General features: G+C 47.7%; 7 protein-coding genes across 7 annotated transcripts; 4 read left to right on the top strand and 3 right to left on the bottom strand.

Moving 5' to 3' along the window:
* Window positions 1-302: 302 nt before the first annotated feature.
* Window positions 303-1772, bottom strand: Z519_09253 (uncharacterized protein; the record flags this gene model as incomplete). The annotated part of the gene is made up of 1 exon (XM_016766977.1): window positions 303-1772. The coding sequence occupies one exon, from the start codon at window positions 1770-1772 to the stop codon at window positions 303-305; it is 1470 nt and encodes a 489-aa protein (XP_016616493.1).
* A 1813-nt stretch (window positions 1773-3585) lies between these two features.
* On the top strand, window positions 3586-4794 carry Z519_09252 (uncharacterized protein; the record flags this gene model as incomplete). The annotated part of the gene is made up of 3 exons (XM_016766976.1): window positions 3586-3955; window positions 4009-4402; window positions 4539-4794. 3 exons carry the CDS (start codon window positions 3586-3588, stop codon window positions 4792-4794), a joined length of 1020 nt encoding a protein of 339 aa, XP_016616492.1.
* An 873-nt stretch (window positions 4795-5667) lies between these two features.
* On the top strand, window positions 5668-7476 carry Z519_09251 (uncharacterized protein; the record flags this gene model as incomplete). Its single annotated transcript, XM_016766975.1, has 3 exons — window positions 5668-5883; window positions 5948-6777; window positions 6852-7476. The coding sequence occupies 3 exons, from the start codon at window positions 5668-5670 to the stop codon at window positions 7474-7476; spliced, it is 1671 nt and encodes a 556-aa protein (XP_016616491.1).
* Window positions 7477-7577: 101 nt separating this feature from the next.
* Z519_09250 (uncharacterized protein) lies at window positions 7578-8836 on the bottom strand (the record flags this gene model as incomplete). The annotated part of the gene is made up of 2 exons (XM_016766974.1): window positions 7578-8467; window positions 8515-8836. 2 exons carry the CDS (start codon window positions 8834-8836, stop codon window positions 7578-7580), a joined length of 1212 nt encoding a protein of 403 aa, XP_016616490.1.
* Window positions 8837-10783: 1947 nt separating this feature from the next.
* Z519_09249 (uncharacterized protein) lies at window positions 10784-13061 on the top strand (the record flags this gene model as incomplete). Its single annotated transcript, XM_016766973.1, has 5 exons — window positions 10784-10924; window positions 10976-11075; window positions 11125-11407; window positions 11457-11732; window positions 11783-13061. The coding sequence occupies 5 exons, from the start codon at window positions 10784-10786 to the stop codon at window positions 13059-13061; spliced, it is 2079 nt and encodes a 692-aa protein (XP_016616489.1).
* Window positions 13062-15371: 2310 nt separating this feature from the next.
* On the top strand, window positions 15372-15858 carry Z519_09248 (uncharacterized protein; the record flags this gene model as incomplete). The annotated part of the gene is made up of 3 exons (XM_016766972.1): window positions 15372-15535; window positions 15600-15723; window positions 15802-15858. The coding sequence occupies 3 exons, from the start codon at window positions 15372-15374 to the stop codon at window positions 15856-15858; spliced, it is 345 nt and encodes a 114-aa protein (XP_016616488.1).
* Window positions 15859-19688: 3830 nt separating this feature from the next.
* Window positions 19689-20328, bottom strand: Z519_09247 (uncharacterized protein; the record flags this gene model as incomplete). The annotated part of the gene is made up of 2 exons (XM_016766971.1): window positions 19689-19766; window positions 19849-20328. 2 exons carry the CDS (start codon window positions 20326-20328, stop codon window positions 19689-19691), a joined length of 558 nt encoding a protein of 185 aa, XP_016616487.1.
* Window positions 20329-27607: the final 7279 nt, after the last annotated feature.

Here is a 27607-nt window from a genome sequence, read left to right as displayed (position 1 = left end):
GGCGTTTGGCTTTGTCCCGCTGAGTGGGGGGGCCAGGTTGCAAGGAATAGGCCTTCAGCCTTGTTTGAACTAACAGGTCAAAATGGGGGCCAATTGCATCTATATTTAGATTACCGGGTAGAGGGTGCGATAATATTATTCACGGCATTGCATTGCATCGACTCGCATGCTTCTCCATACCGAAATGCGGAGGTCCAGGACACAGATGACCGACCAGATAACTGAACCTACCACTACATACCCCCCATGCGAACCATGCCTTTTTGATTATACGGAAAATAGTGCTAGGTCCCATACGGAGACTACGTGGCTTTGACCATCTCCAACGACTCGCCTATCTGGCCGTACTTTGCAAACAGGAGATCCCAAAGGTAGTAGGTGCGAGGCTTCCACGGGCCGCGATCGCCCGTCTGGGGGAGGTCCTTCTCCGCGGCTTTGAGGTAGGTTGAGTTCAGGTCGAGGAATTTCTGGGGCTGGATCGCGGCGCCGGGCTCGCGTCGCGGGATGACGGCGTCGATGTGTTTCTTGTCCATCATGCGGAGGAGGCGCGTGAGGAACAGCGACGACGCGTCCGCGCCCAGTGTCCAGGAGGCGTTGGTGTAGCCCAGGAGGAACGCTGCGTTGGGCAGGTCCTGCATCATGACCATGTGCCACATGAGTTTGCCGGCCATGTCGAACGGTACGCCGTCGACGTCGACTTTGATTCTGCCGCCCAGACGCAGCTTGAGGCCCGTGGCGGTCACGACGATGTCGGCGGGGAGAACTTCGCCGGACCGCAGGTGGATGCCGTCGGCTTGGACCGTGTCGATCGTATCGGTCTTCACCTCCACCTTGCCGCTGCGTAGGCTCTTGAAGAAGTCGCCGTCCGGACACAGGCACAGCCGTTGATCCCAGGGGTCGTAGCGCGGCGAGAAGTGTGGGTCGACCGCCACCGTGTCTGGTATCTGTCGACGCACGCCGCGCAGCAGAAGCCGCCTCGTGAAGTCGGGGAACTTCCGGCAGAACAGGTAGAAGAGGCGCGTCCTGACGATCAGCTTGAAGCGCGTGAGCCGGGACACGATCCTGTTCGGAAGCATTGCGTCGAACAATCCCGGCTTGGACCTGTTCGGAAGTGACATGATGTACGAGGGACTGCGTTGCAGCATTGTGACTTTTGCCGCGCGATCGGCCATCGAAGGCACCAGCGTGATTGCGGTCGCGCCGCTTCCGATGATGACCACCTTCTTGTTGGAGTAGTCAAGGTCCTCGGGCCAGAACTGTGGATGGACGACGGGTCCCTGGAATCGGTCGAGCCCAGGTATTTCAGTCTGGAGCGGCTGTTCGTAGTCGTAGTAGCCCGTGCCGAAGACCAGAAATCTCGTCGAGAAGGTTGTGGTTGCTCCCTTGTAGTCGACAGCCAACCTCCACAGCCTGTCGGTGGACGAGTACGAGGCCGATACGACCTTGTGATGGAACAGGATATGTTTGTCGATGCCAAAAAGACGCGCCGAGTCGTTCATGTACGCCTTGATGGCAGAGGCCTCGGCGATGGGGTTGTTCTGGTTCCACGGATGCCAGGAGAATCCAAAGGTGAACAAGTCCGAGTCGGAGCGGATCCCGGGGTATCGAAACAAGTCCCACGTCCCTCCGATCTCACCTCGACCTTCGAGGATGACATACTTGTAGTCTGGCAGCCCGGACTGGATCCGATAAGCTGCATTTACGCCAGATATCCCAGCCCCGATGATGAGAATGTCGACAAAGTTTTCTCTTCCGTCGACGGGGGCGTGCATGGTGGAGGACAAGGTCACTGACGAGATCACCAGAAGTGGAATATGAAGGGTCAGGAATTACTTTTTGGCGACATGTTCCGTACATTATCTGCTTTCTTTATCTTCCTGGATCCAGTACCCTAAAGCCTGATCGTGTTTGGGCCGAGGTAACATATACCCAATTCGGGGAAGGAGACGTCGACTGGGTGTGGCGAGTGATCGATGGCGAACGGGATACTTACTATCAAATTGTTGGAATAGTTCGGTAAAAACGATAATGGAGTACGTGTATCAGAGAGTAATGTGATCAACCGGCAGTAACTTGCATCTTGACTCGTTCGAAACCAGGATTTTCAACGTTACCGGTAATTAGCCTCTTGATCTGGTGATCAACCAACAGAATACAAACTCCTGACCCACCTCTGAGAGTGTACTTGGTAGGACCATAACATTTCCTCACTATCCATGGCCTTTGCCGTTGTGAACAGGCGAGCTCTCACGCGACTGCGTGGACTGCTCGTCCTTGGTGTCAGAGCAAGGAACACACGGCCAGTTGGCTATCTCTTCCAGGGATGGCCAGAGTGGGGTACGTTCTTTGATTCCGAATGTCCAACAGGACGGAGTTGCTCTGAGACGGGATGGCGTATTGGTTTCGTCCGAGTCAGTCAAAACTGAGGCATAATGGTCAGACAGCCAAAAGAGGTAGAAGTGCTTGATATCTCCAAGGTTCGGTTTTGCCCATTTTGCCCCTTTAACCGTATTCGCAGACCTCCGAGACACAACCTCCGAGACTATTCCTCTTCAGTCGTTCCACCGAGATGTCCAGCGTGTTTGAGCCTAGGTAAATTTTCATGGCCTTCGAGAGAACACCGAGACTGAAAGTCGCTACTGGAGCTCTCAATTCGCAAGGCGGGATAGATCGTAAACCTTGTCGCTACCTAGAATCGTGGGGTTCGTCGTCGAATGGTCAAGTCTGTCCTCCCTGATGCCAAAATTTGCGTGGGCCTCGGTCGCCGGCCGGCGCGCCAATCTTCGAGTGTCGACGTCGCAACAGTCGGGTGATGAAACCTGTAGATGCCGTCTCTATTTTGGCTGTTGATGCAAAAGCAATCTTGGGCCATTGATGAATTCTTATTGTTGTGTGGGCAATTTACCCTCCTCCAACATCAACCGAGATATCGCCGTCTTCGTCGCCATCTCGCAAATGCCGAGGATGCAGCCTCGCCGAATTCGCAGCGGGTTGCGAAAGGACAGAGCCCAGACTGTACATCAAAAGCCAGTGTTCACGACGACATGGTCATAGCCAGCAATTGCAGTGAATAAACCCTTAGAAGCTAGGGCGCCAAGATATTCCTATGTCCACACTCAGGGTGAAGTGGAGAGGCACCATGTCCGAGTTGTCTATTAGCTCGTTATTGACGATCGTCCATACAGGGTGGAGAACAGAGAAGGAGAGAGTTGCGCTCAACAGTTAGACTTGAGCTGCTGGGTAATGTGAAGGCTACCGAGTATGGTGAAGTTGAGCAAGGCTACGAATCAGATTCTGCCCTCCACCAGTTCGATATGGACTGGAATCAGTCTAACCTGTTAGGGGCAATTTCCGACCCCTGAAGCCTTGAAGCTCGCCTCGGTTCAGCCTTCTGAATGATCTTACACCACGCTTTGAATGGCCTTCATCCAAGGCTTCTTTGTATATTGCAGCAGTATCCTCTTGCCATAGGGTCGTTTAGAATTTTAGAAAGACAAGTCGACAAACATCAAAAGTTCCTTCCGGAAAAATAGACGTCCAACGGATCCCTGCCTTTAACGAGGGAAGCTTCTCTCGTCTCACGCGATGGTGTCCATATTCAAAGCAGCCGCCCTCGAGCCACTATTTACTGGAGCATTGCTGTACACTCTGCCTACGCTTCGTCCATCACTCCTTGAGCGCCTGCCGCCCAGCCTTTACAGTGTCATTCAATCGCCCCAAACGGCCAAAGCGCTTACTTTGCTTCTCATCCTTGGAATTCTGAAGAGGACCAATAATGTCCTATCAAGACTTGCACTCAACAACTGGACAGGAAGCGATCGCTGGGATGGAGGGAAGGAACTCGTTGTAGTCACAGGAGGCGCGAGTGGCATCGGGGAGAAAGTAACGGCAAACCTGGCAGCAAGAGGTGTAAAGGTGATCATCCTCGACGTCAATGCGCCAAAAACACCACTACGTTTGTACACCGGAGTCTTTGCTCGTTGGCATCGCTAACAGGGTGTCGGGCAGCGCCAAATGTCGCCTTCTTCGAAGTCAACATCACATCGTCAGACGCTGTGAGAGATGTCGCGAACGAAATTCGCACGACATACGGACATCCCACGATTCTCGTCAACAATGCAGGCGTGGGCGATGGAGGCACGATCCTGAATGGGACGGAAGCGAGTGTCCGACGCACATTCGACGTCAACACCATCTCCCACTTCGTCCTTGTGAAAGAATTCCTTCCAGACATGATTCGCAATAATCACGGTCACATTGTTACGGTCGCGAGCATGGCCAGCTTCGTAACGGCGGGCGACATGATTGCCTATGCATGCTCCAAAGCTAGCGCCCTGGCATTCCATGAAGGGCTCGCGCAAGAGTTGAGATACTGGTACAACGCTCCAAAAGTGCGCACTAGGTACGTACGATCTAAACCCTCGACCGATGATTTTTTTTTCAGTGTTGGCAAGCATGTCGCTCGTATAGAGAACGTATCTCGTATAGTTAGCGTATCCCTCGTATTGACGGCGTATTTCTAACCTACACTCGAACAGCATTGTCCATCCTAGCTGGGTTTCTACGCCAATGACACAGAAGCTACAAGATGCCGACAAAGGCTTTCGACGATCGGCTCTGCAGGTTGAAACAGTCTCGGATGCCATCGTAAACCAACTCATCTCTGGCAGCAGTGGGCAGATCATCCTCCCAGCTACATTATCCGGTGCGGCTCTTGTCAGAGCTTTGCCCTTCTGGATCCAGGAGGCTGTGCGAGGCAGCGTAACGAAAATGCTAATAAGGGCAGGAGTTTAGCTCTGGGGTATTTATTCCATTGATTGGGTTAAGGGATTGAGATAGCATGGCTCTTGGTATATGGGTAGTCGAAGGAGACAGTGCGAAAGAGAGAATAGGCGCAGCTAGCTGAGCGTTGGTGCACATAGAAACGATAAGGAATCCTGGTTGACAAAAACCAACACCTCCTTCAACCTGCACCCTGCGATGGAGGCGCGGGATAAACCATTACACCCCCCTGCCTGCACAGATATCTACTTTGACGGAGTCGATATTACATAGATCATTCTCCCCTTTGGGGAATCGTAACACCGACTCACCTCCCCCATTGCAGTCGCAACTCGCGGGCCGCTTCCTCGTCCACAACCCCGGATGACCCGGAGCGCGGACATCTGTGATGCAAGGTGAATACGTACCGCTTGCTTTCTGTCCTTCGGCAGCTGTAAGCCTACCATGGCAGTAGTAGTGTACGTTTGCCCGACAACACCACCACCATCATCAGAATTCGAGAAAGGATTCATAGCCTCCGAGCACGTACCCCGTACTGCGTACAGACCACCGAGCGATCGATCTACGTTCATTTCTCCACTGCTCCAGGATCGCGAGTTGCGGGGCTCTCGGTGGAAATTTGCACCGTCCTTGGGCCTTGATACCGCGGCTCTATTTTGACCTCTGGAGGGACAAACATCATAATAACTATATTGCTATTACTATTGCTCGAGCGACGGATTTCCTTGTGAGGGTTTATCGCTGTACCGGGTTAGCATGTCCCCGCGTAGACATATCGTATAGATATACTGGACGGCGAGGACACCCTGCTGCTGCTCGGGACCAATGCTTCTTCTCTCTTTGGATTGAACTGTTTTCTATATTATCGCCTTCGACAACACGGCGATGGCTTTCAACATCCCTACGCCGTTACTCCTGGTCTTTTCTGCGGCTCTACAGGCTGTGGTGTTGCTTGCGACGGCTCGCCAGTATGCCCCGGTCGATGGCTTCAACCCGGCCTTTCTCGGCTTCACGCTACTCAACTTTGCATTGTGGTTCTTCTATCTCATATTCATCTATCCAAATTTCGTCAGCCCGCTTCGAGATCTTCCAACTCCAAAGGTACGTCTTGACGCACTGCCTGGAGCGGGGTTTACAAGGCGGGAGGATTAATGCCTGTTCTTAGGGTGGCTATCCCATCTTGGGCCACAGCCTGTCCCAGTTCAGACTCCCACGAGGCGGGGACTATCGGAAATTTACCCAGGAAGTCCCCAACGACGGTCTCATTCGGCTCAAGGGTTTCTTGAACGTCGACCAGTTGCTGGTGACGAGCCCCAAGGCGCTGGCCGAGATCTTGGTCACCAGATCATATGAATTCCCCAAGCCTGAAAAGGATCGTGTCTTTCTCCGTCGTTTGATCGGTGACGGACTGGTCGCGGCTGAAGGTGACCAACACAAACACCAACGCAAACATAGCATGCCCAGCTTTGCTTTTCGACAAATCAAGCTGTTGTATCCCTTGTTTTGGGAGAAGTCTGTCAAGATGACCAAGGTGATTGACGCTGAAGCCTTTGGGCAAGACCGGAGGCATGCAGAGGACGAAAGACTGCCACCTGGAGCGGTGGACATTGAGCATTTTGCCCCGAAAGCAACCTTGGATATTATCGGTGTCGCAGGCTTGGGTCGAGATTTCAACACGCTGGAGAATTCGGACGACGAAATGGCTAAAATCTACGATCAATTGGTGAACCCTTCTGTGGGCCGGCAAGTATTCGCAGCTGTGTCCTTAATTGGAAGTAGCGAGCTCGCATCATGGCTCTGCCGCCCTGTCGCCCAACGGTTTGATGAGCTCAATGCTCAGTTGAGACTGATCTGCAGGCGCTTTGTGCGAGAAAAACGAGAGGGAATGAAGGGTTCAGAAGACGAAGCCATCGACACTCTGGCCTTGTTGATCAAGTCGAACATTTTCTCGGATGAAGAGCTCGTAGATCAACTTTTGACAATCATTGCAGCTGGGTAAGCACGAATTCTCTTTCCCACGAGCGCTTGGAAATTTTGCAGCCTCTCTGATCACTGACTTCGCCAATTAGCCATGAAACGACCTCCTCGAGCTTCACATGGGTAGCATACCTTCTCGCCCTTCATCCTGATATTCAATCCCGCCTCCGTGCCGAGATACACACTGCAATTCCGGATGGATTCTCACCGACCAACTCCCAAGACTCGAGCATTGCTTCGGTGCTGGAGTCGCTGCCTCTGCTTAACGGCGTCTGCAGCGAGGCTCTCCGAGTCCTACCTGCTGTACCCGTGACCATGAGAACTGCCAAGCGAAATACTACATTGATGGGCCACCCAATTGCCGCAGGCACTAAGATCATAATGGCTCCCTGGGCAGTCAACAATGATCCAGAGTTATGGGGACCCGACGCTCATGTCTTCAAGCCAGAAAGATGGATCGACCCTGAGACCGGTAAGCCGAATCAAACTGGTGGTGCGTCGACCAACTATGCCACCATGACATTCCTTCACGGCCAGCGAAGTTGCATTGGACAGAATTTCGCCCGAGCAGAGCTTAGGGCGTTGGTGGCTGCCTTTGTTGGCGCCTTTGAATGGACTTTGCTCAATCCGGATGAAGAAGTTGTTCCGGCTGGAATCATCACATCAAAACCAAGAGACGGCCTTAATGTAACACTGAAGAGGGTGAAGCAGTGGTAGAGGGCTTTTTGGAAGGGTTTATTCGGTGTTGGTATTGCTTGGGCGGTCTTCTGTGATTAGTACTGCTTTGCGGATAGGAATAACACGAGCTTTTATTTATCTCAAGATAGAGCCTGTTCGTTTTGGGGTTTTGACTGGTGTCTTTCGGTTTTCAAGTCAAACCTGATATCGGTTGTGTTCTCGGTCTTAGGTGCTGGCGTTGGAGGAGTTCCAGGCGTTCCAATTAATAAATCTGCTGAGTAGCCCACGCTGCTGGGGAGCGAGACAGAGAATGACTCAGTGTCATCACTGCGTCTTCTTTTCCGGCCTCGAAAATCGGTCTCCGACCAGTTATCATCATTCGGTTCTGTGTCAGGACGGGGGCGCTTCTTCGGACTAACGCTGCGAGATTTGCCCTGATATGCTGTATCTCTAGCGAGGCGCAAGCAACGTTCCGGGCTACACATCTCCTCTTTTGTCTCATTGTCCACGCGAAGCCGAAGTTTCCTTGTAGTGTTTGCTTCCAAGAATGCTCGAAGGCGCTCAAAAACCGTGTACGCGAAACGTGCGAATAAAAACTGGCTGAGGAAGCCTGAGTTTCGAACTCTGTGTATTTCGACACCGTGATAAAGGCCTTCAACTTGCGAACCAAGGTTAGTGTTCATGCAATAGACCACTAAGCGTCCCTCGATTGGTACGATGGCAAAGCGCTTCGCATCGAAAATGGTATGTATATCGCTCCGCAGGCGAATGCTGTTATCGGACTCTTTGAGCTTATCTGCCTTTGTGGAGTGAATGTGTACAGCCATATTGTTGTTGAACCATTGCCTTTCGGCGCTGGAAACTAAGTGTGCATCTTCAACACCCTCCTCACATTGCGATATTCGGCAAGCGCTGTCGCTATCCGGCCGTGATTTCTGCTGGAAGTCTGGGATTTCGCGCCAGCGGGGAGGGAGATCACCATAGGGAAAGCACCAGTGCTCGAACGTGGGAGTTACGGCATAGTTCAAATCTAGTTCCCATTAGATGTATAGCAGTAAAATACAAGATGATCGTTACCACTCGGCGATGGTGATGTCTGGAAATAGTATACTTTCTCTCTCAATATCCTTTCTGATTCCGGGACCGGGTGTTTTCCATGCTTGTCCAAAGAGAAGAAACCGTCCCATGTATTGTTATCGAGAATACCGCAAGCAATGCGTACCGTCTCATGATGGATACCGCCAGCATCCAGAGGGGGAAGAGTGAAGAGGGTGGTGTCGCAGCCGGGATGTTTGAAGTGAATGTGCTGGTGTGCTGGGCGTTCTTGGGGTTTCTCAGGATGGGATGGTGGACCATACGGAGACCATGTAATTCGATCCCTGTCCTCGTTGCTGGCCATTGTGCACAGGTACAGGACACGTTTGGAGATCGAGATGATGTGATGGGCAAGAATCGGCCCAAGAATCGCAACGCGAACACTGCGCCACGCGAACCATCTTCCTGACACGGTGGCACGTGATTTGTTCCCCTCTGAAAGGTGGGGTTGGAGAAGATCATCGGTCATTGGAGGAGATCTTACTAGGCTGGGATTACCCCACGTCTTAGCTTTGTACGGGAGAAAGTCACGGTTTGTGGGCAATGGGGAGGGCGGTCAAGGGCGGTTCAGTCCACGGCTGCATAGCCTAGAGAGAGGTCAGGGCAAATGAAGTCAAGTCAAGTCAAGTCAAGGCTGTATAGCCATAGTTCATAGCACCTTCATCTTAACTGGTGATCGAGTGCACCTTCTGCACGTCTTGTTAGCGCCAAATCGAATTGAATCATCTTCTACGTGATGCTCATTCTTTCGTGTTCCTTTTCAGGAGAAAACGTGGGAACGCCACCATTACACTTGGACGCCGTCCCTGTCGAACTACGCAGCGATGCTGACTGCTTCTTCAATACCAGGCCGATGGGTGCACCTTTGTGCTATTTCGTTTGCCTTCCCTTTAAGCCCTGTTCCAAAAAGAAGCATATAATTGATATTGGCGCAGGTGCCATCAATTCAAGTCCAACTGTCACTATAGATCTTGTGTGCGTGCACAATCTTATGACTGAGCGACAATGTATTTTGTGAATAAGGCAGGATTTCGTTTTCAACGTTTCCGTCACTACAGGTCGCTTATCGAATACTTGGTAAGTGCGAAGCCGTGGCCTCAGCAGCCACAAGCAGCCAGCGTTGTTGTTGGCGGTTGAGTGAAACGTCATATAGCCTGGGGGATCTCGAAGCTTTGAAGGTCCATATCGAGCGGAATAGCCGCAGGGGAGGCAATTTTAGGCGAACTCGAGTGTTTCCAACTCAATGAACATCGCTCAATGGTTACCTTTTCGGGACAAGGATCTACCAGAAGGGTCTTGCGGGCAACGGGGTGAGGAGTAAGGCAAAAGGCCATTGCTGGGCCTATACTTTGGCGAGAACTGCAATTCGAGACCTAAAGATTGTCACTTCGGGCTCCTTTGAGGAAGGTTTGATTTCGGCGTATGTGGTCATGGTTATCAAACTGCTGTCTGAGCAGAGGATTGAATCTGTGGTATACGGAGATTAAAAGAGACGAATACAACGCTTGGTGAAAAAAAGGATATCAACGCTCCAACTTATACAGTATAACTTCAATTTTGGGTGGACACTATCATCACAAAATAAAGTGATTTGATACTCGCCAATGGGAGGGCAACAATACGATTTCGCCGTTCGCTTTGCTTCTGCGCATATTGCAACCAACCCTCGCTTGAGCTGTCCAGCACCGAATCGTGGCATCCAATTGCAGTCAATGCTCTGGAGTCCGCTGTGTGGTTTGCAGAAGCAGCACACTCACCCGTGGGATCCGGAAGTATCGGTCATACAAACCTAGCCAGGGGTTAACAAGTTCGTAAACCTGGCGGGTTAACGGAAACCCAATACTGCCATTTGCAACGGTGGTGTCGTAACTTGCAGAATTCTTGGGCTGACGCCGTGGCTTGTCCGAATCAGATCGCAGATGTGAGCGACGTGTCGAATGTTCTTGCCTACTGGCGTTCATTGGTGTGCTGAACTCGGCCCTGGCTGACCTCAACCCCTCTCCTCGTAGTCCTCGTCCTCCGGCCATTGTTCTTATCAGGAACATTTCCCTTCAAGATATTTGCTAATGGCACATAACTGGCCATCTAGCAGCGCTCTATGAAATCGAGTTAGATCAATTAGTTGAGGACCTTCCCGACTAAACTTGAACTATCGAATACTTCGCACGTTGCATGCTCCGTCTGGTTTTCTTTTCTTTTCTCTCTTTTCCTTTTGTTCTTAGGGGAGACATCTAGTCAAAAAGGTCAAACAATGTTTCACCCATCCTCTGAGGAGGATGGCACCCAGTTTCAACCAAAATGCATCTATCCATTTATGGGGCAGGTGCCCAACTACCAACGGGGTCTGCAGAAGCTAGACGTTGAGGTTGAAGATCACAGCCGCAGCTACAACGTATGAAGTTTCTTAACGATTATTGACCTTGGTCCACTCACATGAAATTAGGAAATCTGGGCTGGCTTGGCCGTCTTCCCTGTCCAGGGATCGAACATTTATTTGGGCTTCAGCTTGCATGACAGCATTTACAATGTTGATTTCCGTGTCGGTAGGGAAGCGAGTAATGATATCTGGATGAGACTAATTGCCTGTTCCAGACATGATCGATTGGGTGGACCAGATTTCACCAGAGAGGAAAGCTATTATAATCGAGAAACATATTATATCTACCCTCGCAACTTACCGCGAAACCCATCGTTGCAAAATCCTAGGTGTTGGCGTAACGGCTGAGCTTGCAGATGAAGTTCCAAATCTTTGTGCCCAGCTCTGGGCAGTTCTCGATACTGTGCCAACTGTGTTCACAGGCGCAAGGATGATAGGTGCACAGAAGGGCGAAGATGTCGATGAACTTGCAGATTTGGTAGCCCGAAAGTGCTTGAGGTAAGGCCTGTAACCCGGTTTCTGTGACTGATGGGGCTTATCGACCCAGTCTCTTCGGTCCGGCAAAGCAGCCTCGACTGTCCATTAATCATCGCAATGAAGTGCAAGTGGATGTTGCTGGGCAGTGCCAGATCACGACTCTCTCAGACTACGAGAAAACCGTAAGGCCTACCACGTGGCGAGCGGTCAATTATTGGATCAGCCGAATCAAAGAACAGAATCTTCGCTTCGCCTTTTTTAGCGCGACACCACAAGGCGGGGGAGTCGCGCTGAGCCGCCACGCCCTCCTGAGATTCTTGAGAATTCAGGGAGTTCGTGTAGAATGGTATCGGGGAATCGATTCATCCTTTGAGTAGAGATTACTGATTGAGTTAGGTACGTCCCGAAACCCCGGCCAGAGGTCTTCCGGTTGACAAAGACCAACCACAACATTCTACAAGGCGCCGCAACGCCAGATACACGGGCAACAGATGAAGAATTACAATCAATATCAACCTGGATCCGAGAAAATGCCGAAAGGTATTGGCTCTCAGCGAACGGTCCTCTCAAGAAACGTTCCGAGAATGGTGCGGACGTTATAATTGTTGAGGATCCACAAATGCCAGAACTGGTGAAGATCTCAAAAAGCGTGGATCCAGATCGTCCAGTCATCTTCAGGAGCCATATTGAAATCTGTGATGATCTCGTTCATCAGAAGGGGAGTGCTGCACACCATGTCTGGGAAACGCTGTGGGAAAGCATTAGACTTGCCGACGTGTTCATCAGCCATCCGGTGAGATCCTTCGTGCCGCACGACGTGAAACCAGCGTCCGTGGGCTGGCATCCTGCTACCTCGGACTGGCTCGATGGTCTGAATAAGACAATGGATGAGTGGGATATCCAATATTACCTACACGAGCTTCGAGAAAGCTGTCATGACCAAGGCGTCCCTGCACTAGAATATCCAAGACGTCCTTACATCGCACAGATTGCGCGCTTTGACCCCTCCAAAGGGATTCCCGAAGTGGTTAGAAGCTACGGCAAGCTCAGACGCCAATACATGAAAGAAGAAGCAATCGAGAAGCAGCCTCAACTGATAATTTGCGGTCACGGCTCCATTGACGATCCTGACGGAGCAAAAAGCTATGACCAGACCATCGAACTGATCTCCAGAGAATTCCCAGAGCTCAAGAAAGACATCGTCGTCATCCGGCTTGGGCCCATCGATCAGATGCTGAATGCAATACTATCCAAGGCAAGCGTCGTGCTGCAGTTGTCGTCGAGAGAAGGGTTCGAGGTCAAGGTATCTGAGGCCCTGCGGAAAGGCAAGCCTGTCATCGCCACCAATACCGGAGGCATACCCCTGCAGATTGAACACGGAAAGAGTGGATTTCTCGTTCCTAGGGGCGACATTGGGGCGGTTGCCAAATATCTGCATGGCCTCTTCACCGATGAGGAGTCGTACTCTCGCATGAGCAATTACGCAACTAATCATATCAGCGATGAGGTTCACACCGTGGGTAATGCACTCGCTTGGACGTATCTGGTAGCTGCCGTTGCCGCTGACAGGGAGTTTCAACCCAATCAACGTTGGATCAATGACTTGGCCAGGGAGGGAGCTGGAGTGCCGTACACTGAGGATGAACCCCGATTACCCCGTCATTTGTCGACCTGACGTCTCGCATGTACCCTGCTGCTGATTTGCTCAACGCCGAGTCTGTCACTTCAGGAGTGGTAAAAGAGCCAAAGTTGGCTGTGATATCGAGGGCTTCCACGTGTTGCAGCTGCTGCGGCAATGTGAAGGGTGATAAGGTCGTTGAATTTCCGATCTTTTCAAAGGCTACATTCTAGTTTTATAATTGGGACACTCTGGATTAAGGATAGCGTTGTCCCTAAGATGGGGATGGGCTGGTCCACCATTTCGAATGATATGTTTCTTTGTGATGGAATACCCTAGCGATTTATATGTCTCGCCCAACTAAATATGAAGAAGAATTCGTTGGCTGATGTCGAAAGACTCAAACACAAAAGCAAGCCGTTCTCCAATTGAGCATGTAGAATTACAGTGACATTGGCGCGAGGGTTGGGCGTAAAACCACGTTCTCAGGCCCTGCCAGTGCAGTAACAACCATCAATTGTAACATCCCACCCAAGACTGGACATGATACATACACACTGACATTGGCACTAATGCCGACACTCTACTATACCTTCAAAGTGGTCTCAAGAAATCCAAAGAGTGGTTCGGGGCAAACGTGAAGCGAGCGTAGTCTCGGAATCATGTGAAAACGGTGGGATGGTCTTCTATACTCCCTCGTTATTTCTGCACACTGTTATTCTGTACCTCCGATAATAGAGGGGATAATTAAACAGCCATTGGCTTTGTGATATCCAAAATGCAGCTGTTTCGGAGTGCCGTAGGGCCAAGTCCTCATTAGTATTCCGGTTCGTTCCAGGCGCCATTTCGAAGAAATATGCGACATGGCATTGTCATCGTCAAGAACACCTCGGCTGGGAGCACATTGGGCTAAGTCGTGTTTCCTGCAGGTCGACGCCAATTGCGGACGGGCTGAATATGATACATTGCTGGGAGAGGTCAACAACGAGACAACAACCACAACTATCTATGGTCAATGTCTCGCGCTCAACAAGGGTCACCCTTCTTCTATGTGTTGCTTTAGATGTCGCCGTCGGAGACTAGCAGGGATTATTGAACTTCTCCTCGGCCAAAATCGACAAACAGTGGGTTCGGACTGTCTCGAACCTCTTAGCAATCAATAGACATCGATCATCGGAGGTGGTCCCACATTTTCAGAGCCTCTTCGTCACCAGCTGACACGATCCATGGGTGATTCTCTTCCGGTAGCCGGTGAAGATAATGGTTCATTTTCACGTCTGGAAATAGCAGGGATCGTTGATGATTTTGCTAACGTCGTTTCAGGAGAGCTTTGCAGAACCATGGTTCATGATGCCATTTTAGATTCTTCCAAAAGTGACAAGGATCACTAGCCTCATGTTCTGAGAACCTCGTTTGCGAGAGAGATTATCAGTTTTGTTGTTCCGGCGAGCACCCTGCAACAATTCTCAGCTATATCCCCAGGCCATTCAGTCAGTCGTCGCTGTCATTACAGCTTAGGTTTGCCGGGAGCGGGCGGAGTTTCCTCTTTTGACAGAGCATGGCGGCTCCAGATGACGACGATCGCAGACTTGTTTGCAAGATAAGTTGGTCGTGGCTCTTAACTCCTGTGATGAACTTATGGCTATGTTCTCCTGCTGACACCAGGAAGGCCAACGTCGCATATCAAGTTGATCGTTTTGACAACAAATGCCAACTCCTAGGTTTCATATATGGGACAATATGGCCTTCGTAGGAATAACCGCGGCTAGTTGGGTTCCCTAGGGTGGCCTGCTAAATTGACGTGTTCCTTTTGAATCCTTGTAACGACCCCCTTACACTGAAATAAACGATTTTCACTTATTGGTGCGAATTTTCCTTCCAGCTATCTATCCTTGTCCTGTTTTTACTTCCCTTCATAACGCTTCTCACCTTCTCCCCCCGCCAGTGCGAGCGAGAGGCCCTACACCCTTTGCTTTACATCTTTAAGTAAGTCAGAACCCAGAACTTGTGAACCTTGTGTCGGCGCAACAACCGAGAAGTCTCGTCCACAACCCCCAACACTTGCAGGCAAAAGGCATTTCGTCGTGTGGGCCTACATGTGTGTCCGCAAGGGTCTTGGTCGTGTGTGCACTTGTCTCTAAGAAACTTAACTTTTTGCACTGTATTTCAGGTAATTTACCAGCTTATAGAACAGGTTTATCTGTCAAGGGTAACTCGGAGCGCCATTTACGCACACCAAGCTTGAGAGTTCCCCCAACCTCACTCACTCCATCTCACCTCTCAACGCGCGATAATCACTGATGCATTCTGCCAACATTTACATAAACGCAAATAGCGAATCTTGGAACTCGTGAAGCAATAGCGATCATGGCTCGTGGAGAAGCAAAACAGACCAGGATTTACTTTAAGGGCAAAGAGAACGAGTTTGTCGTTTTTGTTGACAATCCAGAAGCCGTCGAGAAGTGGAAGGCGGATCAGACCACCCCTCTGGTACAAGTTGTTAAGGCATTTGAGATCTTTGTTACTCACAAGTAAGCCCTATCTCTCATAACTACTCGGAAGACCACCCCAAAATACCAATATGCCTCGGATTAGGCACGGAAATCAAGGACAACTACTTGTAGCCTCGAATGCACTACTCGATGAGGAGTTTGGGACCAACGACCAGGAGGAAATTATCAGGGTGATTCTAGGAAATGGTCTTCTGCAAGAGAAATGGGTACGTATTTATCTAACATCAATACCCCACTGCTCTGCCAACCTAGAAACTCAAAGGCTGATGCTGCCTTTCTCACAGGACGCTGAGAGACAAGGCTCTAGAAACGATAGTATTGGCCCACGAGGTGGTCATTAGGTCCTCAGCTCAAGTTACGCATTAGTCCAGTGAGCGGAGTGCTGACTGGGGAAGATGGCGTTTATCTGAATGGTCAAATGCAAAAACACACATGGCTTCCTGTGTATGTGGGATTTCATCGACAATATTCAACGTTTTCGTTTCTTTGCGTGCGCGAAACGTCGAATCAACTTGAGAATGGGCACCTTGGCAGACACGCATGACAGGATCGAGCTACCGAGGGGTGGCTTCAACGATCAGACATCACATGCTGACTTCCTTGTGAATCTGGTTTCCGTCTATATCCTCAGTTGATTTTTCCAGAGACGACCTTTACCTGCCGGGCAACAGAAGCCTGATACACTCCCAATCTGTTGAATCGTTTTCAGATGCGGCAGGCTACGGATCCTCTCCATCTCCCAGGGCTCCTGTATCTCTCACTATGTCATCTGCCGCTTTTGGCTACGATTGAGCCTCGAGCTGACGGATCGTGTGCTTATGCTCCCCAACCATTCCGGCCTGTCGATGGCTGACATTGTGGTTGGCAACAAGAAAAACTGTCTGTCCCTCAGCTTCCACGATTGGTCCTTCCGATATGCCGACAGTCAAAGTAAGCAGCCTCAGTTGACAGGGACTTCCCGAGATGACATTGAGTCCTCCTTCCAGCACGATTGTCGTACGTTGATCGTGCGCTAACGATTCAGAAACTTTTAGTATGATTAGAATTTGCTTAAGGACGTTATATCTTTGGTCCCTTAGTTTCGAGGTAGATTTGCTGACGAGTGAGAACGAAGCCTTTTGCAGCTTCTAGAGTCGCACATTCAAGCCCATCGAATTTTGGGAGGAACCTAGATTCTTCACTTACACGCGGCTTCATGAAACCGACTGGTGTCTGTGGGAATCTCTCATCTGAAATGTCATCTGGAAAATGAGCTGTTTCGTTGGCGCGAGCTCAGACAATGCGGTGTGGAAATTAACCCGTCCTCGACCCACGGGCGGTCGACGTTATTACGTTCTGCGAGATGATGCGTTTCAGCGGAACACTAGAAAAGTAGGGTCTGACAACCGGCGTTCTGTCACGGGGTCGGCGCGAGTCAGGGTAAAGCACATTGCGGTACGACAATAATCTCAATATGAGGTGAGCTGCGAGCAGTTTCTACTCCATTTGGGGTAGAGCAAGGTGATCAACGCGCTCAAGGCCCAGTTCTATGGAGACGAGGCTTGCTATACGCTTTCCGGGGGGCACGTCTCTATATTTCCCTACTGTTGACTAGCATAGTAGCCAAGAAATGTAAAGACCGTCGCGCCCGTCCTCGGCCGAGGGCCATCAGACTAGTGTCAATAACCCCTGTGTGAATTTACTGAACTAATAGTCGGACGGGCTCATGGCCCTGTAGAATCGGCATGTCCGCCATTGGGTTACAGCGACTACCAAGACATGCCTCTGGCTGATCTTCTCAAGCTGACTCTGACCTTGCTCTGACGAAGAACCAGAGGTGTACTCGGTACAACCTGGAACCATCTCCTATGAAGTCCTGAACGAGTCATCCCGAACGCGAACCTGCATCCTGTTTCAGCACACATTGCGATCCGATTACATATCGGGCAAAGAATCCTCATTGGGTAGAGGAACGTCAGTTCCTCATAGCCATACTTCGCATCACCCTCTGCAGCCTCTACATCCCGTTCAGTGTCCGTGACGCCGTCGTCGTCAGCTTCTCCTGGTTCTCCCTGATTGACGGTGTGCGGGGGAAGCCCACAAGCGCGTCCGGCAATATGGACACCCTAAAGAAGTGGCGCGTTGTCATGTTCGTCAAGAAAATGGGTATAGCCAGAGGACAATCCATCTGTTCCGAACGAAGATTTTATCTGACTTAAGTGCGATTGTTGCGAGACCCTATTAGTGTAAAGCAAGGGCTCAGTGTTCAGACTCAACTGACCACCGGCATGGCAATTTCGTCTGAGAGAGGAGAAAACCGCCCCTTTCAGCGGCACTCAAGTTATCAATACTGTTTGGTAATAGGCAGCGTAACGGTGAGACCTCGCGTATGTTTTGTACTTGCGTATTCTCAGCATCCCCCCCGGCGTCGTACGTGTGACAAGTTGTGCCTCGTGCTGTTTGGTTAGCTTCTCTTGACGGAGAAAGCGAACCGGTGGTGATATTGAAATGATCCTGGGATTGCGCTTCTGGAATAAGAACAGGGCCTTGATATAGCTGACTTCTTGCCCGGTCTGGACTGTTCGTAATTCCTTCTGTCAGAGTCTTATCTCCCTCTACAGCGTTTCTCGTGATTTTGTGCCCCCCTCTCTGTAATGGTTAAGTTCGAAGTGCATATGCTTTTGTCGATCTTGGTATCTTCGATTTTCAAACCACTTCTGCCTTTTCTTGTCAGTCTCTTCGTTGTCGTAAGAGGATATTGAGCATGCGTTTACTCTAACTTGACCAGTGTCCATCCTTGTCTGCATTATGATGCCTCGAAGTTCCCTTTCCATTGTATTTCGATTCTTTTGGTAAGCTTCCTCGAGGATTATGATCTCTAGGCCTAAGACGCCTACCAGCAAGGATCGCAATTGCGGATGCAGACCCACTCTACCTCGTTTTTTGACGTCTGCCAGGCCTCTTGTTGAGAGGTTCTGCAGGGACTGAAGGATTGATCGCCCTGCAGTCGGAGCTCTTGGCTCTTGCATGAGACTGTTCAGGTTGTTCAGATGCAAACATGGCTGTAAGTGGCCGCGGTAATGGCCTCTTCTCGTCTTGGAGCGGCAAATCCTCGAGAGTTGACTGCAGGAGCGCGAGGGATGATGGTCTTGCGGGTGTGCGCTGTCACATCATGTGCAAGGAGGATATTGCTGTCTAGACAAAAGACGGTTTTCCTCACTCACAACTTGTAACCCTTGTGCAAGTTCAAATAAGCCAAACTTATCCCACAGCTGAATTGCTATGTTGATGGATAAAATATGCCAGGATCAAATTTTATCATCTTCAAAAGGCATTTCACGTTTGGATGCTCTTCTCGGAGGTCTCTTATTAGCTGGTTTGGATTGTAGCCAGCGGAAAGGGAAAGTTGTCGGGTGTCGACATGAATGTTTCGCGTGTCCAGAACCACGTCGCGTCTGTCAATCCCGCACTTGACGTACTGCGTTGGAGTCTCACCCTGTCCTAATATTGGCAACAATGCATTGGGTGAAGTCTTCCCAGTCTCATGTAAGCCACGACGGGATAAAATTTAAGCCCGCGAGGCCATTCCAAACCTCAGAAGGGGCCACAGATCATTGAATAATTGATAACGGTTGCACAATTGAAGCGCATCCCGATGGCATATGTAGGATGTCTGAGATGTGTTCTAGTTCTCGTGAACCCATCGCATTTCGTCCTCTGGCTTCGTGACGCGCTTGTCGACCACTGCCAATTCCACCAAACCCCTGACATTGACCCAAACATCTGCAACCTGGAGATCGATATTGACGCCTCTCACGGCCATCACAATTACATCACCACGGCGTACTAGGGGCGGCAAAGCTTCTGGTACGGCTTGTACGTTATCCGAGGCTGCTTTGAAAGAGTCCGAGTCTCGGCGAGAGCAAGCTTTGCCCGTTTGTTGCGCCTATGTCGAAACTTGAACCGACAGTGTAACAAGGCGAAGTGGCTGTGCTGTGCTGGGCTGGTGGGCTAGCGGGGAGGGAAGTTGTCTAGTCACATGTCAAACCAAAATGGGCTGGTAGGGAGAAGTGCGAGACAGTTTACAGTGCTGAAAGAGTGCCATTCTTTACAATTAGACAGAGTATCAGTATTCCATGCTTTTTGATGTCGTCTACCTATTCCTGAGTGTTCATCGGCCCTTTCCTACTTCTCAATGCCGTCGCCGTGCTAGGCGCTTCGCTGCCGTAGCCGCTGCCTCTATGGGGGTGGTGTTGTTGGTGGTGTTGCCCTGTCAGTGTCAGCCAGAAACGCGCTCTCGATTCCCGACCTGCTGGACAGGCCTTGTGCGTTGTTGCACGTGCATGCCGAACCCAGAAGTAATTTGAGACGGCGACCTGCAGCCTCGGAGACTTTGGGTATAGAACGCCGTAGTCCTGAATCCGGGGTGAGTTTCGCCCGATCTGCATGAATAGAGCGGATAGATTGTCGAAGTAAGACGCAAATCCGCAAGCCAGCTGTAGAGTCAATTTCAACGTGCCCCAAATTGCGCTTGCAATAAGTGATTGAGAGCCTCCTATGATGGCGTCGATAATGGCCGAGAACTGTTGGACGGCTTCGAGTACACTGATGAGGCGAGGTCCAAAGCAGCGGCGACTCCTGCGACGGCTGTGGTTGCGATCGATTTCATCTGTGAGTTTCATCACATCTGAGACAGTAGGAGGTCGTTCCGATTGCTGGTCGCGGAATCTTGTCTTCTCGCCGTCCGCGAGCAGAGCTTCATATTTAGAGAGAACCTGTGCCAGCCTTGTCTCTGGTTGCAACGGTGCAGCACTTCGAACGGCAAGCGCCATGCTCGCAGGGTGTCTCGCATAAGAATCATTTGAGAAAACTTATCAAATCTCGGACATCTCCAGCTTTCAGAACAGAATGGGCGCGAGTCCATAGGTTGCTAAGGGGGAAGGTGGTTTCGACGCAACGTAAGATTGTGGGCCGCAAGAACAGGTACTCGCAGTATAGCGGAGATTTTAGGCGTCTCTGTGCATGGAGCACCATGATTCCTTCCTTTTGACGGACGATTCAACCACGCAACCTGTCGCACCGCCAGGCCCAGGGTTACAAGAAAATTTAGGCAGCGGCGCAAAGACAGCGAATCTACCTCGTACTAGGTTTCCTAACGCCCGCCTGAAATAGATATCCAGCTAGGAGGCAGGTATAATAGCCGACTAGCCGATCGCTCAAGAGTCAGATTACGCGCCCTCTTCTAGGTCAGTGTGATGCTCAGGAAGTGGTCAGTGATGCTGAGCTAGAAGACTCAGTTAATGTTCAGATTAAGCTAGCCTTCGCTCACCTCTAGGATCAAACCGTGTATGGCAATTAGGTTTTTTGTTCGCGAGTACCTAGGTAGTCTCAGGCGAAAAACCTGTCCTCCGTCGTCCCGTTCTGATTAGCCGCTTGCCGCTCTACTCACCCTCGGCTCACCTACTGCTCCCGGAGCCCTCCCTGAGCGCTCCCTGAGGACTGCCTGAGCACTGCGTTCTTTGGACTTCTTTCTTCCTTTTCATTCACAACACCAACTTTCGTCAACTTTAGACGATGGGACCCGTTTGGGATGCTGGGGGATCCCAACCCGGCCCCATTTCTAGTGCGCTCGAACTGCTCAGTCGTGCGCCTCCTACGCTGCTCTCTTACAAGGCAATGATGGATCTCTGCCCACTTCGTTCGAACGCCTGGCGGAAAGCCGGGCTTCTGTTGGTTCTCTAGGATATAAGTACGCCGCCCTTCGCTCGCTACATACTCCCCTTCCACTTAATAGTTAAGGCTGGAAATTTAGCCAGAACGTTGGGTTTACAGCCGTCACTACAGCGCTCACGCCCTACGTATCTCGTTTTAGGCTCTCATCGACTATTCTTCTTCCTAAGCGTGTTTTCTACCAACGAGTTTCCCTCTGCTCTCGGCCGTACTACTTATATGCTCGATGGCGAAAGGGCGGAAGGGCTTCTTCGATCGAGCAGAATAACGAGGTTCGGAGTTGGACAAGACGGGGATCGATGGTAAACCTATCCATAAGTCTCTTAAAGATGGAACAAAGAGACGATACAAAGATGCTATGAACATATGGGCTGAGTATGGTCATCCGGTGTCACCTTTCACTTCAGCTCTCCCAGTCTCATTCCTCTACGTATACTAACTATACGCGCCACGAATATATAGTGTAATGGGAGAAGTTGGAAGTGGTGGATAGCGTTATGATTGGCTGGGGCGCCGACCCTAGACTATGATTCTTCTTATATAGTTCTGGGGGACTATCTTTTATATAATACACAAGTAACCAAGTTACCAACAGAGAGGACTTCCCCTAGTTGAGTGTGCGCGTTGAGAAGAGACTATACCCACCGCCGTACGAGTTAATGCCCATGGCTAGTAGCCTCGCCCTAGTTCAGTGGTGCCACCAACAAGATCTTCGACGAATACTTATAGATGGGCGTCTCTCTACGAGCGGTGGGAGAAAATTACGAAAAACAACTGAAATAAACTGCTTGCTGAACTAACAGAACTAAAGAACTACCTACCTACCTATCTAACTAAATCTAAAGAAACTAATTATATATATAGAACCGCTACGTAGAGTATATTATTTAGATCACTGGCTAAGCAAGTCTATCTCGCTGTACGGAGCGGTTTACGCTAGCTATTTATGGAGACCGCTGCTCGGGGTGCCTTTTGAGATTACTAGCTATATATATTTACTATTACTATGTAGAGTAGAGATCAACGACTTAACGACTATTTAGACTACCTAGAAGAAATGAGAGAGAAGTATCTTCTAGAAATGTAGGAATGCGTTTAACCCTAAAAACTCCTAACTTAAGAAGCTTAGAAGGAGTCGAAGAACGCAGATCTACTTAAGAAATAATAAAAATAAGCGATTGAACTAGACTCGCTAAAATGAGCGAAGTTAGAACGCTACTAACTAAGAAGTAGATCTAGGATTTTAATGAAAATTACTAGTGAAGATAAGAAAGAAGCTCGACGAGAAAGTCGGTAAAGAGATAAAGAGAAGAAGAGAAAAAATAATAATAAAAGTACTAAAAATAATAAAATATCTAGATCTTTTAGTTTCGCTATTAAGATTTTACACTATTTCGATTATAAGAGAAGAAGTGAGAATAATTTAATAAAGGAAAATATCGTCTACAGAAGAATCGAATGATAAAGAAAAGCTAGGATCTTCTACGATATTAAGTATTAGCTTATAAGATTTATCGACGCCGAATTCGACGATATAATCGTTATACGTCCCTCCTACCGTAATATCGATAAGAGAAATATCTTAGAGCTTAAACGGGAGTGATAATCTTCTATACTTTAATAGGAAGAACGTTATCTCTTTCTTTAAGAAGTTTAAAGAACTATATAAATATAACTAGATTATATTAAGCGAAGAACGTATCCGTAGATTTATTCGCTTTATATCTAAAGTAGAGAAAGAACGCTATAAAGAGCTCGCTAAGTATAACGTAATGAAGTAAGAAAAGTTTAAAGAGAAGATCTTAAATGAATATAAAGATCGGAACGAAGTGTAGCGAATAATAAGTATTTAATATCTTTAGGTACTCACGAAGCATCGACGGAAGAAGTCTTAAAGTCTAGAGCTATTATAATGGAAGAAGTTAGAAGTGGTGGATAGAGTTATGATTAGCTGGGGCGCCGACCCTAGACTATAATTCTTCTTATATAGTTCTGGGGGACTATCTTTCATACAATATATAAGTAATTAAGTTACTAATAGAGAGGACTTCTCCTAGTTAAGTGTGCGCGTTGAGAAGAGACTATACTCACCGCCGTACGAGTTAATGCTCATGGCTAGTAGCCTCGCCCTAGTTTAATGGTGCCACTAATAAGATCTTCGACGAATACTTATAGATGGGCGTCTCTCTACGAGCGGTGGAAGAAAATTACGAAAAATAACTAAAATAAATTGCTTACTGAACTAATAGAACTAAAGAATTGCCTATCTATCTATCTAACTAAATCTAGAGAAACTAGCTATATATGTAGAATCGCTGCGCAGGGTATATTATTTAGATCACTAGCTAAGTAAGTCTATCTCGCTGTACGAAGCGGTTTGCGCTGACTATTCATGGAGACCGCTGCTCGAGGTGCCTTTTAGAATTATTGGCTGTGTATGTTTACTGCCACTGTGTGAGGTGGAGACCAACGACTTAACGACTATTTAAACTACCTAGAAGAAATGGGAGAGAAGTATCTCCCAGGAATGTAGGAATGCGTTTAACTCTAAAAACTCCTAACTTAAGAAGCTTAGAAGGAGTCGAAGAACGCGGATCTACTTAAGAAATGATAAAAATGAGCGGTTAAACTGAACTCGCTGAAATGAGCGAAGTTAGAGCGCTACTGGCCGGGAAGTGAATCTAGAATTTTAATGGAAATTACTAGTGAAGATAAGAAAGAAGCTCGACGAGAAAGTCGATGAAGAGATAAAGAGGAGAAAAGAAGAAATAATAATAAAATAATAATAAAACAATAATAAAATAATAATAAAAGTGCTAAAAATAATAAAATATCTAGATCTTTTAGTTTCGTTATTAAGATTTTACACTATTTCGATTATAAGAGAAGGAGTGAGAACGATTTAATAAAGGAAAATATCGTCTACGGGAGGATCGAATAATAAAGGAAAGCTAGGGCCTTCTACGATATTAAGTGTTAGCTTATAAGATTTATCGACGCCGGATTCAACGGTATAATCGTTATACGTCCCTCCTACCGTAATGTTAATAAGGGAAATGTCTTAGAGCTTAAACGGGAGTAATAACCTTCTATACTTTAATGGGAAGAACGCTATCTCTTTCTTCGAGGAGTTTAAAGAACTATGTGAATATAACTAGATTATATTGAGCGGAGAACGTATCCGTAGATCTATTCGCTTTATATTTAAAGTAGAGAAAGAACGCTATAAAGAGCTCGCTAAGTATAACGTAATGAAGTAGGAAAAGTTTAAAGAGAAGATCTTAGATGAATATAAAGATCGGAACGAAGTGCAGCGAATAATAAGTGTTTAATATCTTTAGGCACTCGCGAAGCATCGACGGGAGAAGTCTTAAAGTCTAGAGCTATATCTTCGTTAATTTCGTAAGGCTATAACTTATCTAATTAGAACCGGAGCCGAGACTAACTATACTTATTATCGTCTTCTTTTATTAGAATTACTAAAGACTTATATAGATAAGATTCGAAAGAAATAGAATTTAATGAATCGAAAGTTAGAGAATTCGAACTTTTAAAAATACTAGAATTAGATAAAAGAACTATAGAATATTAATAATAAAAATAAGAAATTTACGTAAGGAGTACTCGACGAGAAGTTTTAAGAACTAACGTACGAAAGGAAGACTCGACTCTCAGCCGTTCGAAAGAAAGAATCGTAAGAACAACGTCGTCGTAACGACCGTATAGATAGTAAAACGAAGTTCGATAAGAATACTCCGTCGCTAGTAAATCGACCTTCTACCCCTAAGAGAAATAACTAATCGGTGAAGAAATTATCCCGTTTAATGGGAGCACTAACACTACCGATCTAGACGCGAGACGCTATTACTCTAGACTTTATAACTCGACTAATTAAGGCATTAAAAGGTATTCCTTAGGAAGCGATCTAGCCCTCGCGCGGCTAGTAATCCTAGAATCGTTCGGTTCGATTCGGAGAAATGCCGTAGTACTACGGTAGATAGTCTAGTTAACGGAGTTCGAACTCGAGTAGTTCTAGAAAAAATTATTTTCTTTATAACTAGCCGGGATACGTACTACGAGATAACCCTTAGTAGATATACTAGAAAGCTATAGGAGCGTTATACCTTAATTCGAAATATAGAATCGCTCTTAGAAAATTCCGAGATTAAGATCGTTCTTTATCTACCCTACTAATTTCTACGAGAGAGATAAAGATAGAAAGATTAGAATGAATTACGTAAGAGATCGATAAGAATTCGGAAGTTATATCCGGATGGCCTTATAGTATACGAGACTCTAATCCTACGCCGCTAGAAGCGAGATTAAGTATTGTTTACGTAGCCGAATCGAGATCTAATTACGCTGCCCTAAACGACTCTAAAGATAATTCCCGTATCTCGAATACTATAGGTCTAAAAGGAATTCGTATGGACCAGCCCTAGAGTGAAGCTTACGTAGATGCCCTAGGAAAGCGTCTAGCTCTCTAATAAGACGGATATACGTAAGCGAAATACCCTCGAATTAGGGCTTACGAACCTTCGGTAGAAGGACCGAGACGATATATAACGCGACGAGCGAGATCTAATGAAGAAATTATATATAACGGGATCGTAGATAATTCGCTAGATCTAATTAGCTCGATTAATTAGAGGCCGAGAATTTCTCTATACAATGTATAGAATAAGCGGTTACGTAACCCGACCTTCTAGAATACTATAATGGGAGATTCATTAGGGCCCTCCTAGCCTCGTTAGATATTGTTACGTCCCCGGACTATAAAAGAGACTACGTACGGACTACCTAGGCCTAGGCCTCTTCGAAAGATATTATCATAGAATCTAAATAGTGCCGGAAAGATCGTAAACTATCTATTAAACTAAGAGGTCTTAATTTAAATAGAAGACTTACTATTGATAAAAGAGATTCGGGACGAGTAGTTCTTCCGTAAACATTAGTATTACGACGAAGATAAGTAAGAGCCCGTTCATTAGGGCTATGCCCCGAGAGATAGCGGCGTAAGACTTACGTAAGCGAAAGAGAAACCTACTACTAAAGTCGGTACGGTATAAATAAATTTATTAGTGAATCGCCCGATTCATCTAAGACTATACTATAGTAGGTGCCCCTATCTATCTATAAAGATAAGAGGTCGATATAAAGACTCCTTACTAAATATTGAAGTCGAGATTAATCTAATGACTCTCGCCCTAGTTAAAGAGATAAGACTATCTTAATATATACGAAAAGCTAAGTTTATTCACGACGTCGTAGACTTCAACGACGATCGAGAAAAGTTTATAAGAATAATTGAAGATTTTATAGTTAGCATCGCTGAGATCGAGGTCTTAATAAATATCTATATAACGAATACTATAAACTCAACGTATCGTTTTATCTTAGGAAGACTATTTTAGAAGGTAGCTTAAGAATTAGTCTAGGAAAAGGACGAGGATACTTACATTGTGGGTTTAACGGATAGCTACGTCGGCAAGAGAGTATAAATAGTCGCACAGACTACTCCTAACTTCGATGAAGATCGAGATATATCCACGATGTTCGAGCTTACATACTTAGCCTCTTTAAAAGGCTGGGCGAGTATAAGACGATGAAGAAGTCCGTACTCGCGTTAATAAGGGCTTAGAAGAAACCTAGGACGCTAGCCCTCGACTTTAAGATAGATTAGGACGGCAATCTAATCTCGGTAACGGATTCTTTCGTAATGAGCGACGACGACCTCTAGGAGCTATAGTTCTTAGCTAGATCTTTCGACGTATAGAATGATGAGTAATTCGTAAGATCGTCGAGGCTAGTTAACGACGAAGCCTTAAGATAAGACCTAGAAAATGAATAGCGATATAAACGTCTTAGATCTAAGCGGTCGTTAGAAGCTTAGATTAATATTCTCTATAAGAGAAAAGCTAATAAGGTAAAGTCTATGGATACCGATCGATAGGACGGCTTAACACCCGGAGAATCACTAAACTAGAGAGTAAAGGCTATTACGGAGAAATAAGCTACGTTTAACGGACGACCGTACCGATTCTCTAAATAGATACACTCTAGACTTATAATATTTTCTTACGGGGAACGTCTAACACCGGAGCGCCTAGAAAAACTAATTATCGAACCTAACTTAACACCTCTTAAGAAGGAAGTCTTGATGGAAATTCTATATAACCGGGAAGGCGCTTTAGTCTAGAATATTAAAGAGATTAGAAGGATTTATTACGATGTAGCGCCGCCTTAGATAATCCGAACTATATCGTATATTTCATAGTAGGCGAAGAGTTTCCTAGTCTCTAAGGTACTCGAGCCGATCGTGATTAAGCTAGTTAAGAATAAGATTTAGTCGCGTCTCTTCGAGTTTAGTTATAGCTCGTA

The sequence above is a fragment of the Cladophialophora bantiana genome (assembly GCF_000835475.1).
Source record: "Cladophialophora bantiana CBS 173.52 unplaced genomic scaffold supercont1.15, whole genome shotgun sequence".
Classification (NCBI taxonomy): domain Eukaryota; kingdom Fungi; phylum Ascomycota; class Eurotiomycetes; order Chaetothyriales; family Herpotrichiellaceae; genus Cladophialophora; species Cladophialophora bantiana.
This window is presented reverse-complemented; position numbering and strand designations above follow the sequence as displayed.